At 41.7% G+C, this 18,695-nt stretch overlaps 1 protein-coding gene across 1 annotated transcript in view; it reads right to left on the bottom strand.

Moving 5' to 3' along the window:
- The window catches only part of CLVS1 (clavesin 1), a 175,866-nt gene extending 157,957 nt beyond the window's left edge, over positions 1 to 17,909 (bottom strand). The window contains exon 1 of the mRNA XM_063080090.1: positions 17,458 to 17,909. Coding sequence (XP_062936160.1) covers positions 17,458 to 17,909 — 452 coding nt within the window. The remainder of the gene's footprint in view (positions 1 to 17,457) is intronic.
- Positions 17,910 to 18,695: the final 786 nt, after the last annotated feature.

Here is an 18,695-nt window from a genome sequence, read left to right as displayed (position 1 = left end):
AGAAAATGAGTTAAATAAATGAATAAATATAAGGTAAATATACAAAAACTTATTTATTTTTATTTATTAGAAATCCTGCTTAAGGTGATAGAATAGGCTGGTGCCAGAAAACCTTTCCCCAACCAGAGTGTGAAATAAATATCATTTTAAAATGTTAATTCATTCACTAAAGTTAAAAGTAAGAAAGGGAAATCTCCAGGGGTCACAAATAAACAGGAGTCATCAGAGGGATGATGGATTTGAAGCCTTATGGTGCAAATGAACCAGATTTATCTCTGAGGGTTTAGGGTTTTAACACCTCCATTGTAATGAGATGGAAGTCAAGGCCTGGGACTGGAACTAGAACTGATCTCCCCACATAAAAGGAGGGGCTAGAAAATGAGGAATCCTAGTCATAACAGGGATAAAGAAAATTCTGCTTGCTTGTCTTTCAGCATGACATAGAATAGGGCTTTCACCTAGGTCTATGTGGGGAAAAGAAAAAGCCAAGAGAAATTAGTTCTTAACATCTCCCTATTGGGCATAGTGCCCAATTTGGAGTATAATAACCCTGATACTAGGAACCAGTAAAAAATGGGTCCAGAATTAGTGAGGCACAGAAAAAGCAATAGGGCTGCTTTCACAGCAGAGGACATACCTAGGAACTCTATAGAAAATAATTTCTACAGAAATAAACTCATAAGAAAAACCACAAAGAACATGATAAAGTTCAATACCTTGGTAGAGTCAACAGACACAAGAGATGGGAGAAATGACATCCAGTACTACAGCTAATTAAATAATCTGAAAGAAATTTTAAAATATGTCTTTTAAAAATATTTAGAGGTATAAGAAAGGATAGAATACATTAGAAAAGAAATTATGAAAAAAATACATTATGAAAAAAAATGTAGATTTGAATATCAATAGAAATTACAGGAATGAAAACTATAGACATTGAATTAAAAACAGACCAGAAATGGCTTAAAAGAAAATTAGGGAACTAGAACACAGAATTGAAGAGATCTCCCAGAACTCTGCACAGAAAGATAGAAACAAGGAAAATATGAAAGAAAAGTTAAAAGACTTGAAAATGGAATGAGAGTTTCCAATAAAAGGCAAGTGGGAATTTCATACAGAGACAATAATAATAATGGTGAGCCAGTAATTGAAGAGATAAAAGAGAATTTTTCAGAACTATAGAAATTCATGGGTCCTGAAATTGAAAATCTGAGGGTAAAACTAGAAACTCCTCTACTAGTAGTTAAGCTCCTTGAAAGCAGGAACTTCTTTCTTCAGTGTTGTTCAACCGCATGTTCCTGATATCCAGAAAACATCTGGCAAACATTCTAAAGTAAGCTCTCAATAAGTATGTGTTAAAAGAATTTTTTAAATGAGTGAAAAAAAGCATAACTAGTCTCAAGCAGGATTAAAAATAATAAAAAAAGAAAAACCTTGACACAACTGCAGAACACCATAGACAAAAAGAAAATTTTTAAGCCACATGAGAGAAAAACCAGATTAACTATGAAGGAACAGAAATTAGAATGAACAAACTTTTAAAAAAAGTAAACAGAATGCAATAAGTTAATATCTTCAAAGCACTGAGGAATGATAATTTTAATCTAGAACTAACTCATTACCTAAGAGTAAAGAAGAAATAGCATTTTTGAGCATACAAAGGTTATTAAGAGTTTACTAGCCACAGCACCTCACTTCAGTGAGAAGGAAAATAAAACCACAGAGCAGCTGGTGCAAGATTGAACAGTGAGTGGAGAAACTAATAAAACACTGTGGTAAATCTGAACAGGCATTAATTGCAAGTGACAACAACAATAATAGTAACTGTGGGGTTGAATATAGCAGAACTGAAACAATAGATAGCAATGATTTTAAGATAGGAGACTTCAGGGTGAAGTTAAAGGATTCTTTTTTATTCCGGATAAGAAGAGAGAGGTTGACTGACTTTGGACTTTTTAGCACAATATGCTGGTAAGCATCTATATTAAAACTTTGAAAATAACATGTGAAATAATAGAAATGGAAAACTTCTAAACCCGAAGGGTGGAATTTGGGAAAAGTAAAAAAAATCAAACTTGATTAGATCAACAAAAAGCAGTGCTTGATGAGAATATGAGTAATAATGTGTTATCCTGTGAGGCGAGGAGAGACAAGTGCTCTCACAGACCAGTGGTGGAAACAAAGGCTACAACAACATTTCTGGAAAGCAATTTAACTATATGTACCAAGAACCATAAAATTTTTCATTGCTCATTAATTCAATGTCCTAAGGGTGAAAAAAATTGAAGATGTAAGAACATATTTAAATATAAAGATGTTCGGTGTACCATTATTTATAGTAGAAATAGCCTAATGTCCAGCATTAATTGAGTTTTAAACTATCCGGTCGTAAGTTTGTGCTCAGTGAATATTGCTATTGTTTGAATGTGTCCCCTCCAAAATTCAGGTGTTGAAACTTAATGGCCAATGTGATGATATTAAGAGGTGGTAGGGTCATGAGGCTTCCTCCTCCCCTCATGAATGGTACTGAAGCCTTCATAAAAAAAATTTTTAAAAAAGGCTTCATGCAGAGTGCGGCTTACTTGCCCTTCTGCTTTCCACCATGTGAGGACCCAGCATCCCTCCCACACAGAAGACGCAGAAACAAAGCACCGTCTTGGAAGCAGAGAGCAGCCATCACCAGACAACCAAACCTGACAGCACCTTGATCTTGGACTTCCCAGTCTCCAGAACTGTGAGCAATAAATTTCTGTGCTTTATAAATTACCCGGTCTCAGATATTTTATTATAGCAGCACCAATGGACTAAGACAAATATTTAGTAGCCCAAGAAAGTAAGTGTGATAAAATCTGAAGTGAAAAAAAGCAGAGTAATAAAAATAGTTGATATTTATTAAGTGCTAACTATGGGTCAGACATTTTTTCTGGGCCTTTACTTGTATTAATTCCTTTAAGTCTCATTAGAACACTTTGAGGTAGATACTCTTATTATCCTCATTTTATAGGTGGGAAAACTGAGGCACAGTGTTGAAGTAACTTGCCCTGGCTCAGGAAGCTAGGAAGGGTGGAGCTCTGGCTTGTGCTAAGACCATCTAGCCAAAGCTCTAGAGCTCTTTACCACTGTGCTGTCCTATCAAGATTCATAAAACTATACCCAGCAAAAGCTCAATTGTGTGTATGTGTGTGTGTTTAAAATATACTCAATTCTCAATATACAGTGGTTATTTTCATGATTTTCTTCCATGAGAGTGCTTACTCTCATAATCACACATATAATCACACATATTCACATACTGCATACATCGCACAGAGCAATAAATCCATCTGACATCCATTCTATAATACTATGCCAACAGGATATTGGTTTCCCCAGCACACCACAGAATTGTACTCTTGAGTTAACCAATAGAAAAATAAAATATTTTTCTATTAATTAATTAATAGAAAATAATTATAAATAATTATTAATAATAATTCCCAGTAGCCAATTGTGGACAAAAGGTAGGTGTCCTCAGGTTAAGAATGAACCAGGTAAAGTTGCTTCACTTATCCAGTAGCTTCAATGACCTAGACCAACACAGAAACCAGGGAAGAAATCACCACCCATGTTTCCCTCCCTCATTAAAGCATCTGCCCCTACCTGTGGGTGTCTGGGTACTGGAGGTACCTGCCCCTATCCCTACCTGTGGGTGTCTGGGTACTGGAGGTACCTGCCCCTATCCCTACCTGTGGGTATCTGAGTCCTGGAGGTACCTGCCCCTATCCCTACCTGTGGGTGTCTGGGTACTGGAGGTACCTGCCCCTGTCCCTACCTGTGGGTGTCTGGGTACTGGAGGTACCAAAGCATAGAAATTTAAATCTATAAATTAAAAATTGTGACTGTGGTCGTGGGGTCACAGTCATATATGTGACGACATCCACTCTGAAAAGGAGAAGGGAGGAGGTGGCAGCTCAGATGAAGGGACACAGGGAATGGGCCCAGTGACAATGTTATTTGGATTCCTACTGCCTTAGAGGATGTGTGGAAGGAAGACAACGAAGGTAGTAAAAGATAAACAGAAAGATAATACTTTATTCCCCCCCCAATCTATTTTCATTGAGAGACAAAGCCTTATATTTAATAGCTAGAAAAGTCTAAAAATGTAAATACGAAGCATAGTCATCACTTTGGTAAAAGGATTTTAGTCTAAGTTTAAATGAAGGGATAGTTTTCTGTTGGGCTGGGAGAGTATGTACTAGAGAGAAGAAAGGCACAGAAGTCAGAGGAGGTGAATCTACTTGAATGAATCCAAGGTTGGAGAAACCTTGGAAGAAAAACTGCCCAGGTTTTCAATTTGGTGCAGTCCCAAATAGATGCTGCAACGGTAGATGCTTCATGCCCCACCTGCCGCTGCGTTAGGCAGAAGTATAGCTCTGAGCATACAGATGATATGTTATAAAATTCATGCTCTGCTACAGATCATTTATTTTATTTCTTGGGCTTCCCCATAGGTCCTCAAAGCATATAATTCAACAAGCTCAGTCCTCTGACTTCCTAATCCACAGAAATTTAGGAGAGGGGTTTTTGATGCAGATTCATTAACAGCAACATGAATTGACTCTAAAAGGAATAAGAAGTAACTAAAGAAAAAGAAAGATATTCGAAAACTCCTAAAGCGTTAACAGTGTGGGCCATGTAGTTGGGGACAAAGCCCTACATACCCTAAGAATCTCACTATGATGGTTGTTTCACAGCCCAGGGTAATATAATTTATATCCATCATAGTCACTTTTTGGCCTGAAGGAAGTAAATCATATTAGCAAGGGTAGGGAGTACAAAATGCATTCTAAGACTTGTTTGTTTTTAACCAGAGCTACATAAAATACAATTTAAAAATTGATCCTTAAAAAGCAGCCCTAACTATTGGACAATTTGATTTCTCTGGAATACTCTCTTCCCTACACAGATGTAAAGTAAATGAGGCATTACAGTATTATTTGGGCAGGTTTCACAGATCAATACCAAACTGAAGTACTCTACTGTGGTGCTGTGATATGCTAATCAATATTCACGCTATAAAATCACATGATGGATTTCACATCAGAAACTCGTGAGGAAACGTGTTATCACCAGACTCTACACACACCTGTCGGAGAAGGGGGACACGGGCTAGAGGAAGAAGCTGCTCACTAGGAACAAGGCGGGAGACCAGGCTTCCATGTCCTGAGCTGCCATGGAAGGTGGCATCCTGAACCATGGGTGACACCTGTCCTCAACTCCATATGGTGCACGATGACAAGCATAGAAGATAGAATTTAGGAACTGAGAGAAAATGATGGACATCCTCTACTTCCACATCCTTATCATGAGGTGAGCAAAGTGGACCCGGAGCTCAAGTCACAGAGCGGGCAGAGCCTCTCTCTACAGAAGCCACGGCATTGACCCCGTTCCGGGCCCTGGTTGTTGCTGCTGTTCTGCAGCACTCTCTCTCTCCACCAGGTCGTACTGAGCATCACTAGGCCAGGGGTAGGCATCCTAGACTATTCTGCCCTCATTCTCAAGCTCAGTTGCACAGACGTCAGTCACCTCCACAGTGACGCTGTCATCGGGAACAGTCTAGAAAGAGCCTCCCTCATCTGGCTTTCCATTGTTTTGGATTTCTCCCCACAAGTCCGTCAGCCAACAGGATGCCACTGAGCTCCACTCTGTACTCACAGATACCAAGGAGAGAAGACACAGTGTCCTGTCTCTTGGAGCTTTCCTGCAGCCTGGGAAAGTGTGTGGTAAGCAAGATTAGTATGGCAGATATTCAGGAAGGAACCAAGGAGAGATCAAGGCCGCCTCAGCCATGGCCAAGCTCCTTAGTGTGGCTATGGGCTTTAAAAGATGAGCAGAACTTGTACAAAGCCCAAATTTCTTCATTCTTGGCCTTAGCCTTGTCTCTCGCTATGTGGGCCCTTATATTCTATGCTCAATGGAACCAGCTGAGGTTTTTCCAGCAACAGAGCTCTTGCCTCCCCAGGATCATTGCACAGTGCTCTTGTTGTCTCAGACAGCCACCTGAAAGCTCCCTTCCCTTCACCTGCTCACTCTCACTTCTTCAAGTTAGCTAACACCCCCCGGGAAGACTTATCTGAGGCCTCTGCTTCCCAGCTGGGTCAGATGCCTCTTCTCTATGCTCCCATAAGGCCCGTGCTCACCTCATTCCAGGAGGAGCCACGTAAGCAAAGGTGGGGGTCAGCTGTGAAGAAGAGGAAGGAGAACGGGGCACAGGGAGACTTGTTTGACTCGAGTGGAAGATGTGCTGTGGATAAGGAAAGTAATGCCAAAGTACAGAGGCTTTCTATGGCTAAATGTACGGCAAAGAGACTGAACCAACTTTATTAGGGAACCATAAAGATTTCTGAGCAGGAATTTGGGAACAAATTTACAGCAATCACAACTTAGGTGGCACAGTCCCCAACAGCAGGCCCCACACATAACTAGGCAGCATGAAGAAGGAAGGAAAGAAATATTCAGGATTAAAGCACTAACCAGCCTTGTGATTTTGTCCAAATTAAATAATATCTATTTAAAATGAGAATAATAATATCTGCTTCATAAGTTGCTGTGAGGATTAAATAAAACCACATAGCACAGGAAGATGTCTGTGAGCATTATTAATATCAACACTCTCTACTGATCCAGAAAGACACAGGGTGTTATTTGTCGGGGGGGGGGGCATATTTGAAATTAGATCCAGAGATACTTACAGGGGAATATGGGAGATAGGGAGGAAACAGAGGCAAAGAGAAGAGAAAAATGGTAAGAAACAGAAAGAGAATGTGTGAAGAAAAAACAACATATTACTTTAAAACCTTCACAACAAAATTTACCCTCTCGTTATTTTCTTGTCTGATGTTATATTTTGCAGTATAGTAGCAATAACTTCTACTGCTTTATAGTACACTTGCAATAAATGGCTTCTGAGCTTGATTTACCGCCTCAGCAAAGCACGGGCACTTAATCATTCCCAGCAGCTGTTTAAGGTTCTGTATATCACCGTTCAGGAGTGATTATCTGCAAACCATATTTAAAGGGCAGGAGAGCTGGTAGATGGTTAAAGAGGTGAGGCTCAGGGCTCAGTGATTGGGGGATTGGGGGTTTCCCTCTTGGCTCCGTAGTATCCTCCTTATAAAGGGGACAAAAGATGCTTTACTGGTTTATCAAGATCTGGGGAAAGGAATTAATGGCCCAGAAGAGATTCAACACAGGAAAAGGCCTCGCGGTTCTCAATGCATTCGTTCAGGAAGTCAGCTATCCTATTAGAAAACCCAAGAGCAAAAGCAGCATTCAGGCAATGCCCTGTATGTGTCCTCTTTTATTGACATTGGCCTTTTTTATTTAACTTCAAATAAATGTTTGGTTTTTTTATTGGTTATGAATATTCATGGGGTACGAAGCTGACTGTCACCACTCATGCCCAAGATGTGACAGCCAGATCCATATTGGCAGCATGCCCATTACCACAAATTGCAATTATACCCCATGTCCCCTACCCAATTAATCCCCAGCCTCCCTCCCCATCCCTCTTTCCCCCATTCCACTTTGTATCCCTAGGTATGTTCTCTCCCTCTGCAAGACCAATGCACCACAGTGACACTGGCCTTTTAAAGAGCAAACACGGGTTGTGTCTCCTGACTGCAGCACAATTTCAAGTAATTGAGAGCACACTCAGCTTGGCTGCCTTAAGTAGGACTTGCACTGAGAAAGAGGAAGTTATTCTTAGGCTGTTGAATTTCCAGCCATCAGAGAAGACTATTTTATCTACAAGGTAATGAGTGTCATGTCTTCTAAACTCCTGGGGTTATAAGTGAGAATGTGGGAGGAGCAGCTGGCCTGGAAAGATACGCTGTCAATAAAAGCTTGTTCTCCTGTTCCTTAAGTTTCCTCAGCTGCAAACTCACCCTCTGTAACAATGTTGTTGGAGCCTTGTGACATCTGACATCTTCCTGAGGGGCTGTCATCCAGTTAGGAAGAGACATGGATTGCTGTGTTATCTCCCAGCGGAGACCCCCTGCTCCTTGTTCATTCAGTCTGTAGGAGAGACGGCTTCTAACAGACGAGCTTTTAAGGGCCTGAGCTCGATTGCAAGGAATGTTGACAGTGGGCAGAAAGCAGCTGAGCCCTGGACTAAGTGGGATTAGACTGAGTGATGGTTTGTGTCTGATAAGGAGTTTTTGTGGAGGGAGAAGGGGATTTAGAAGAAATATTTGAGGAAATGTTTGGGCGACACACACGACAAGCCATTTACACATCCAGCAGGTTGAGGAAGCCACAATGGAAAAGGCTTATAAACTCTGACTCATTCTCTCATCAATCAACAGCTTCTTAGAAACACGTAATAGAGATATTCTGTTTTACAATATCTTCAACTGAATGAGAAATATCTCGGGCATTTTAGCCTCTGGATTAGGCTAAAGTGGGAAAATCACCTAAACTATGGAGAAAGGGAAATGACCATCTGTAGGTCAGACCCCTTCCGCATTTCATCCTCACAGCTCTGCAAAGTACACGAGAGTCTTATCACCAAGCAAATGAGGAAATGCAGGGTAAAATGAGTGTGGGTCTTGCCAAGGTCACAGGGCTAAGAAGCTGCAGACCTGGGACTGTGTTTGCCGACCAAAAGTCTGTATATGAATGCTCATCTTAATGCAAGAAAGGAATGACTCCTTCGGTTGCTATTTTAAATTAAGCTCAGATTAGGACCACTTTTGGTAACAAATTCTAGGCAATATCCAGTTTCCTTTCTTGGACTGGGATTTTTAAAAATCAAATTCATTTTTTTTGCTGTTGCCACTGTTATTATTGTGAACTAATTAGGGCAGAAATTGAGTAAGGATTTTCCACATTTGGTTTGCCAGGTTTCTGTGAGATTGTAGTATGTGGGAATGGGATTTGTCTTTAAAGCCATGAGGTCTTTTTCGAATCTTTTGAGACCTCAGGTGACTGGTGAAAGCTTGCTTCTTGATCTCTCACTGAACACCCTCCCAAATATCTGATTTAGCAGCCCCCAAATTTGGCGGATGAGTTCCAGTGATGAGCTCTGCAGCGTGGCATTTTAACTGAGGAGGTAGTTCTGAAATCTTGCCCGTTTTAGCCACTTACCAGCTGTGTGACTTTGAACAGATTACCTCCCCTCTCTGAGCCACAATTTCATCATCTGCAAAATATGTATTTTAATAGTGCTACCTAAGAGCTTTACTGCCTGGCACATAGTCAGCACTTTGTAAGCACTCAATATTGTTTGGTTTTGTGGTTGTAATAACTCTCTTCCTCGTCAGCTCAGTTTTGCTTATTCCCAAACTCCTCTCAGTTGAAAACCTGATCACTACCAGAGATTCTGGTGATGTTTTTTAGGAAGGAAAGACAGCTATATATTTTCTTGGCTCTCACTTAGTAGGCTTTGGGTTCTGGGGAGCAGGGTTATCTCACTGCCCTGATAAGAAGCTGATGTCTCCCTGGCTCACCTCCCTTCTTTCCTCACCCATATTCACCATGGACACATTAGAAATCTGTCCCCTTACACACCACAAGTTCTTATAACTGAGGACAATCAAACTGAATGAGGCACAGACCCCCTGCCACCTGTAAAAAAACTCCTTAATGCTCTTGCGAAAGCCAAAGGCAGACCTCAATCAGCTGGCTTACTTAGAGTTTAAAGAGTTATCTCCCACCTACTGTCTCTCGGTTTTAATCAGAAGAAAGAACCTGCTTGAAGCTCATCTCCCACTGCCAAAGCATAACACAGAGCTGTGGGGGTTTTTGCCTTGTCAGCCCTTTAGAGGTTGCCACAGGTCAACAGTGACCGGTGACGTTTGAAGGAGCTGCTGTCTCCAACATATCCATCAAATAAATTACTGCGAGCTGCGAGGGGACGAGGAGCAGCTGACCACCTTCCCAGAAACAACAGGGAGCAGAACAGCAGCCGTTCCCAAGAACAGACAGACTCCAGGTGGCTTTCTCCATTATACAACAAATATGACAGTGTCCTCGCTTTCAGAATTGTGGTGGAGAGAAGATTAAGTATCCTAGTAATATTCATCTTACCATCATCCAATGCCTGGAGGGAGAGGGGAGAGAACAGATTGCCCGAGATGCCATTCTGGGACCCTGAGCCCAGAGTAAGACTGCCACCTGGGACCTTCAGGAAGCGTGGCCATTCAGTATGCAAATTCTAGAGCGTGTGAAAGAATGAATAAGGCTCCGTTCATCCCACCAAAGAACAAGGTTTGTCTATGTGTCAGCATCCCGTCCACCTCTGATTTGCTCAGACTGGACCAATGAGTCCCTCCCTACGTTCTTCCTTCCCGCTCACACTGGGGAGCAGACAGGCCCCTTGACACAGAGCCTCCTGACTCCCCTCAACTTCTGGCACCCGACTTCTAATGCACATTCGGCACACACGTGGATCAGCTTCATTGTGCAGATGCCTCTGGCTGGGAGAGGGCATTAAGGGGAGAGTGTAGGAAAAAAACCTTGAATTTGGACCCTGGGGCTACTATAGCTCTTGGCCACAGACCAGTGATTCAGATTCTGATTGCAAGAGGCCTCAGAAACTTGAGTTCAATGTAGAAATGTGACCACAGGTAGGACTCGGTGGGAAAGCACAGTCCTTGCGTTCAGAAAGACCAGGGAAGAATCCCATCTCTGTTATGTATTGCTTATGTACATAACATAGATCCTTGCGGGACTGTGGTCGGCCTGAAAAATAATGTATATGAAATACTTGGCACAAAAGCGCTTAACAAAGGGCAATTACTAATGCTGATATCAGGATATTTGTAGACAATCCCCATCAGGAACTCTCAACGTGGGCCCCAGCTCCCCTAAGGGCTTTGGAAATATGGAGGTATTTGTGGCTGTCACAATGCCTGGGAGAGGGCATGCCAAACATTCCACAACGTTTGACACAGCCCTACATGTTAAGAACAGAGCCGAGCAGCTCCACGTACAGATTGGGCTCCTTTTGAGAATGTGTCCATCAGACCTCGGATCTTCTTCACCATGACTCACTACACTTGTGCACACTCTCATCCTCCACCAAGAAATCCATGCACAGCCGTTCAGAAGCTCCATAGAACTTCTGAAACATCGAACCACTCAGGGCTGAGTAATTGGCTCCAGATGGCTTTGGAATGAGTTTGGAATTGGAAGGCCTGAGTCTGAAAGTTTTTCCATCGATGAGTCATATTGCTCCTTGACCAGAAAGTATCTTTTCCTCCTGAACCTCTTTTTTGTGGTCAGTAACTTAGAGATACTGAAACTACCAAATGTTTATGAGCATTAAATGAGAAAACACCCATGGAAATACCGTAAGGTACTATGCATCTATATAGCATGTGTATGTGCAGTACTGTGTGCTGTGATATAACTGCGCAGGAGCCAGCTTAAGGCTCTTCCCCCGAGAAATCTGATTAGTCTGAGCAGGGCTGTGCCAAGCCAAATTGGAGCCTGAGGCAAAAGGAAAAATAAGAAATATTTATTTTGCCTTCTTTAAAATTTAGATGTTTTGTTTATCAGGGTTTGATATTGTTGTTGTTTGTGTTGTTTTGCATTGTGAGTTTTAAAAATATTCCATTACAATATTATTTACTTTGATTTTGAGATTTTTGGTGCCTTAAATTGGGTCCTACTCCCTTACCTTTGCCCCAACCCTGGGTCTGAGGTCATGGCTCAGACTCCCTAATCTTCAAACCAGTTGGTGTGCTTCGATTCAAGGCTTTTATCCTTGTTCTGTATTCTGGGAGAGGCAGCCTACCGATACTTTGCCTTCTTACAAATAACTCCATACACTCAATGGCAGTAATCAAATTGTTCATCAGCCTCTTCTTCTCTCTAGTAAATTACTCTAATTTAACTTTTCCTTCAAGTGCTCATCTCCTTAAAGAACCAAGTTTTCAACCTGTTTTCAACCTAGTTGCTGATTGTTGAGTTTTTAATTATTAGAAACAAATAATACACAGACAAAAGAATGCTCAGTGTAATTTCATATATTATGACTTGCAACGCATATCTGATTGTTTTTCCCCATCTAGCTACTTGGGGAGCAGCTGGCCTAAACACAGCACTAATGGGTACTGTTGTAGTGTATTGTGGGATTCCCCTGCCCCCGCCACCCCCCACCCCGAATGCTTTTCTTATATCCTGAGAATATGAAAACACAATAGGTAGGGGCACTAAAACGAGGTGACCTCTCGGAGCCTCCCAGCCACAACTGAGCCATCACAGAGGACTTGGGTGGCATGGGTCTCAGTTGTAGTTGTTAAACTTTCCTAGGTGGAGGAAAGTTGATAATGGCGTCAAATGCTGCTGCCCTTGAAAAGTACATCTTGTGACCCAGTAACCTAGATATTTGCCTATTTTGATTTTTTTTTTTCTCAGAAAACAACTACCCTTTATTGAGCACCAACTAGTGCTAACCTATGATCATAGTCACCCCACTTTACAGGTAAGACACTAAGGGTGACAATTTAAGCAACTTGCTCAAGATCACACGGCTGGCTAGGAGGCAGCTGGGAGTTGAAGCCAGCCACCTGGCTTCAGAGTTTGTGCATTCAATCACTTTTCTGCTATTGTGCCTCCTGGACACCAACCAGTAGGGCAGTTGGGGTTAATCCTTGCAACAGCTCCACATGCCAGATATTTTACCCATTTCCACTTGGTGAAATTGACACTCCAAAGTAAAATAACTTGACCAAGTTTAACTCTTTTTTTAACTGAGCAAAATCTAGAAAAAATAAACTCTGTGTATGTTTCCCTCCCAGCCCCAGGACATTCATGGCAAATCAGGCTGATGACCAGGTGTGAGCCTGCAGCTCAGAAAGAAGCAAGCAATGGATTTATTTTTATCGAATCTCAAAGGGGCAAACTGTGACATGTTGCCAATGTTGATATGGGTGCAGGTGAGAAAGATCAAAGGGTTCACTGAGCAACAGTGTCCCCTTAGGTCTCTGCTACTTCCTAAGCTGTTGAGCTGGAATGTACACTCGCTCACTCTGGGAGGGCCAGGTTCATTTTGCAAACGAATACATGGGTGCTGGATTCACTTAACTGATTTCAGTTCAGCCTGGGAGCCTCGGAAAATACAGAAATCACACAGCTCTTGGCCGAAGCCAACTTGTGGACAAGGCCAGCTTCCACTCGGGCAGCCCAGGCATGCCTGTGCCTCAGTCACCACTGCTGACCCAAGCAGGCAGAGCCCGCACCTGCCTTGGGAGGGCAGAAATTCCTGGTGCTCACCATGCTGCAATTTTTTTCCCATGTCCAGATCTAGATAAATGAGATTTACATTGTTTTAATAAATATTAATAACCATTTTAATCTCAGTAAACCTGTCATACGAGACGTTCAAATCACTTCCCACTCATCTCAGGCCCGCAGTGAAGTGAAGCAATCACCTTGCCAAGCTATGCCAACCCCTCCAGGCCTTTCTGGCCGCACTGGGGCTGGGTCCCTGTGCCAGGAAATATGCTGGGGAAGGAAGCAGATGGGAGCTCAGGCCAGGCATGCGGGCAGGCGTCCATCGCCCACTCTCATTTGCAAGCTCAGGACCCCTGCCTCTGGCTTAGATCTCCCTCCCATCCATGCTCTGTTCCTTCTGCAGTAGAATACTTTATAACATTAATAATAACACTAGAGGCTAATGTCTACTGAGTGCTTACAGTGTGCCAAACAGTGTGCCTTCTAGGCACCAGTTCACTGCTCCCATCCACACTATTAGGTAGACACCATGATTGTCCCCACCTTAGAGATGAGGAAACTGAGTCTCAGAGAGGTTGCTTGTCCAACCAACACATGACATGACAATATCCAGATTCTAACTGAGGTTTGTTTGCATCTAATGATCTTTGACTGCCAATGGGATAGCTTTATTATCACCACCTTTTTCTTAAAACAAAAATGGTTTGGAACAAATAATATTGTACTATTTGAAAAAAAATTGAGGTGATCAGACAGAGCAAGTGAGCAAGAGAGTGAGAGAGAGATTACTTCAAAAAGTCTAATGAATTAAGAGCCTTTAAAATCCCTTCCCATCCATAGGATCAGGCTGAATGAGTGCCACATTCACGAACCGTTAGAGCCGAAAGGTATCTCAGGGATTATGTAGTCAAACTTCTTGTTTTACACATGCGGAAACTGAGGAGAGGGAAGTGGAGTAATTTGTTCAAGGTTATCATAATGACTAGCATTTGGATTATTCCCTCCAAGATTTGTTTCTTATTACTTCTTAACAACCACATTTTGAGACATATACAGACCAAATTCTAATACAAAAGACAATATTTTACTAGGGTTAATTGCTTTATGAGTGCATCACCACTTACTGGTGTTCTCTGCATCATCTTAGTAGATGAAGGTTCTCGAACACTGACAACAACTCAGCACGAGTGAAGTCAGCATGATTGTTCTCCAGAATCATCCCAACTTTCCTGCTTCAAAATCCAAAATGTCAGTGTGCCACTCTCCAGAGGATGGCAGTTTAACCCTGGTGTCCTGTGTTGAGTTTGTGTGCCTCAGAGGGAATTATCCTGGGGTAGACGAGGGTTAGCTGTTTGTGTGTTTGCACCATTGGTGGACAATGAGCTGCACAGTGGGCCTTCCCTGGGAAGGGGACCATGTGTTCTCATCAGTGTCCTCAGTGCCTCCTAGAAGCCCTGGCACAAAGTCTGGACTCACCAAGTGTTTGTCGAGTGAATGATGCAGCTGGATGAATGAAAAGACCTGGAAGTCTTTCCCATCAGCGGGGCAATTCAATGACAGGTTCATCATGAGTTACATTAATTATAATATGAGATAAATACGATATGTTATTTTCTATCATAGAATAACAGAGGAGAAACGTGGCAAGGCAGCTCAGCACCAGGTGCAGTCCTGACCAAACTCTAGACTGAGACTGTTAAAACATTCAAATATCCTTCCAGGGACAGACTGCCCTACCCCAATTTATCAACCAGAACATAGCCAGTTGTTAAGATGTCCTACACTATCATTTTTAAGAAGAAGAGTAGTGATGTGAGGCAGTGAATAGGCACCCTAGAAATTCCTTTTAATAGAGTGCTTTTATATATGGGTATTTGTGCTTTGACATATGAGTATTTTTAAGTTAAATCTGCATTTCCCCAAGAAACATAAAAATTTCAATGGTGATATCTCTGTGAAAGCTCAAGCTATAGGTGACATTTTAGAAGTTTATTCATTTGTTCTTTCTCATTCAACATTTATTGGATATCATTCTATGCACCCAAGAGATAAACATGAAAAAGACATGTCCCCTGCCTTCAAGGAACCTGCAGTCTTAGGGGGAGGGGTAAAAACATAATGACAAGAAAACCAGGTTAATACAACTGGATCTCAAGTCAGATTACCAGGGCTCAACTCCAACTCCACACATCACTAGCTGAGTGATACTGAGTGAGTTCCTTAACTTCTCAAAGCCTTGTGCTATCAAATGTGAAATAGAAATTATAGTAATAATACCTATCATGCAAAGTTCTGAGGTAGATTAAATGAGATAATATATAAGGGGTCTTCAAAAATTCATGGAAAGATTTGTATCATCTTTTAACTTTATTTTCCATGAAATTTTGAAGTACGCTTGTACATAAATTCTTAGCAGAGTATGTAGCAAATATTCAAAAATATTGGCTATGATAACAGTGGTTATTATACTCCTACTGGAAATGTGTTAATAGAGATATGAACAGAGGAAGGGCACCTAACTAAAACAGGGTGAGAAGAGGTGGGAAGATGAACACTATCAAGATGGGTGTGAATCAGCAGCCGGAATGTGTTCAGGATGGTTGGAGTTGGGATAAGGGATGGTTGGTCTCTCCTTTAGGTGTTTGATGGCACAAGTCCGAAGGGTTGTAGGCGTTTAAACACCTCAGCTATTCAAGGCAATCTTATACCACCAACCCACTGGACCACAGATCAAGAAGAAGGGCAGAGGAAGAAGCAGAGCAAGACATGTAGAAGGTGGATAGTAAAGGTCCTTATTTTACTTTGAAGACCTTGTGTTGGATTGAGCAAGACTGAAGCCATCTTGGGACCTAAAACTACATGGGCTGTAAGCAAATTTTAAGACAATTTTTTTTCTTGGCAGGCGTTTTTCTGAGTTCCCTGTTTTCCCATGGTTGTTTGATATTTTGAACTTGGGTTATAGGACAAGATGACATTATTTACATGAATGTAAAGTTGTTTTCCAGCCAGCCTGAAGCTGCGGACTAGTACATACTACCCAGACCCTGAGATAAGGATGGGAGCAGAAATCAGACGGAGTCTTGGCGAGACCTTGCACCTGAGACCTTGCATGAAGCCCTGGCTGCTCACATGCTCCTCCCTTCTGCTTTATATTTTCCCATGTTCTATTCCTTCAACCCCTTCTTTGAAACCCTCTCAATAGTCTTTGAAATGGCTTTAGGCTGGCCATTCTCCCATCTGCTTTTCTAACACCGACCATTTGACTTCTGAGTCTTTTTTTTTTTTTTTTTTCCTTCTCAAGGGAATGGGCAGCAATCATTCCCCTGATTAAAGTTCTTCAATGACCTGTGAGTTCGGTAACACTTATAGGTCATTGAAGAACTTTAATCAGGGGAGTACCATAACAGAAATTTGGAAGGGTTGCTCTGGCCACAGTATAAACTGGAATGGCTCAGAGAGGACTAGACTAGAGGCAGGGATGCCAATCAGGAGGCCATTTCAGTTACGTAAGTGAGATATGATGAGAACCTAAACTAAGGCAATAGCAATGGGAGCAAAGAGAAATGAAGAGATTTGAGAGGCTGTTAAGAAGAAAGGGGAAGACTTGGCAATTAACTGGATGTGAAGACCAAGGAGCAGTCAAGGATGACTCCCAGGTTTCTGGCCTAAGAGACTGGATGGATGGAAGAGCAGATATAGTCTCAATTTGGGACATGTTGAGTTTGGGGTTCTTTTATAGGACTTTCAAAAGAAATGTCTAGCAGGCATTTGGAGAGAAAGATCTGGCACTCAGGAGAAATAGCCAATATTAAAGTTGTGGAGAGGGTCCAAGAAATTATTTTATGTGTTGAAAATTCTTGATTTAAAGCCATCTATGGAATCCATCTTTGTTATTGTTGTTAAAGATGAGAACACTAAAGACAGAATATACGGTTCTTCAAGAAGACCAGCTTTCAATTTTATTAAAATAAATGACCTATTTTGATGAATAGAATAGTGATGTCTAAGGTCTCTTACAACCATAATGTTGTGATTCTGTTGTTCCAAAAAACACCTGGGAATCTAGAATTGTCATTTAATAAAAGCACACCTGTGGCCTTAAAACTTCCTTTGTGGGTGTGTGGAATATACTTTTAAAAATGAAAGTTCGCTACCTATAAAGACATACAACGCCAAACATACAGTGAAAATGCTTATAGAAAAGAAAAACCAAGTAAAGACACTATCTACATTTACCTACTCTGATCCCAATTGGCTGCAAACAGCAGAAGAATCTTCCTGCCGTAGTGGTCGCGGTTTTCCAGCACCCCAGGGAACCCATCGATCAGAGCCCTCTTAATGCCGGGGTCATCTGCCTTGAAGTTTTTGAACATGTCCAGGTTTAGCTGGCGGTACTGGAAGTACTGGGCCAGGAGTCTAAAGGCATCCGCTTGGTGAAACTTCCTGGCTCGGAGAAATCTCAGGATGAAGGCATCATCTGTACGTAAAAATCCAATGTCAGGCCTGGTGATGATCATGTCCCTGACTTGCTGAATATCCTGATGTAAAACATCTGGGTTTTCATTCAGTTCTAGGCGTGCTTTCTCTATAGTCTCTAGACTGAGTCCAGCCTGTAAATGGGTCATCTTGGCCAAATCTCCTTTCCAAGTGCTTAATTTCTGATATTTTGGAAGAGAGACTGGTCCCATTCACCTGATGGTCTGCTGAGACAGTGGCCCATTCAACAGTTGTTTTACTATCAGACTGCAACCGAAACAGAAAAATAGAGGGTCTTCTTTCGCATTCGGGCCCTATGTGGTGGTGGCCATCCAAAAGAGAAGGAAAACCAACGCCATTGCTTACTGAAAAACAAATGCACAGAAGAGAAACAAAACAGAGATGATGCAAAGAAAGTCTGGGCAAATTAATCGGAACCTAGCTAGAAAAGCAGTATGTTAGGCTATGGGTCTGATTAGATTAGGTATCCAGAGAATAAATGGTAAACTATCCTTAAAATGGGGGATTTAGTATCAGTTTATTATTGACAACTTAATGCATAACATGTGAGTATTTGAAATATGAGAACTTTTTAGTTACATTGACTAGTTAACGTAATAGTATATGGTCCGATTAGCATGGAGTCCTCTTTTATTAATTATCCTAAGAGGCGGTAAGAGGAGGGAAAGACCCTTTCCTGTTACAGCATGCTTTATGGGGCTATTCATGGGCCTGGATATGACAGAGAAATTACAGCTGCTACACAATTTATTGCTCCCATCAGCCTCTTTTCTCAAGCAGAAGTGGCTTTCACAGAATCGCTCCCTTCCCCACCTTTTTTTTTTTTTTTGAAGACAGCCATTTACCTCAAAAATAAAAAGGACTGTTAAAGGTCACCCTATCCTAACCCCATAGGTACTTCATTACTCAAAGGGGGGGGCAGGGACAGGCTTACAGCTCCAAGCTTGACCTTCAAAAATCAAATTCAATGGCAATGA

The sequence above is a fragment of the Cynocephalus volans genome, chromosome 15 (assembly GCF_027409185.1).
Source record: "Cynocephalus volans isolate mCynVol1 chromosome 15, mCynVol1.pri, whole genome shotgun sequence".
Lineage (NCBI taxonomy): Eukaryota > Metazoa > Chordata > Mammalia > Dermoptera > Cynocephalidae > Cynocephalus > Cynocephalus volans.
This window is presented reverse-complemented; position numbering and strand designations above follow the sequence as displayed.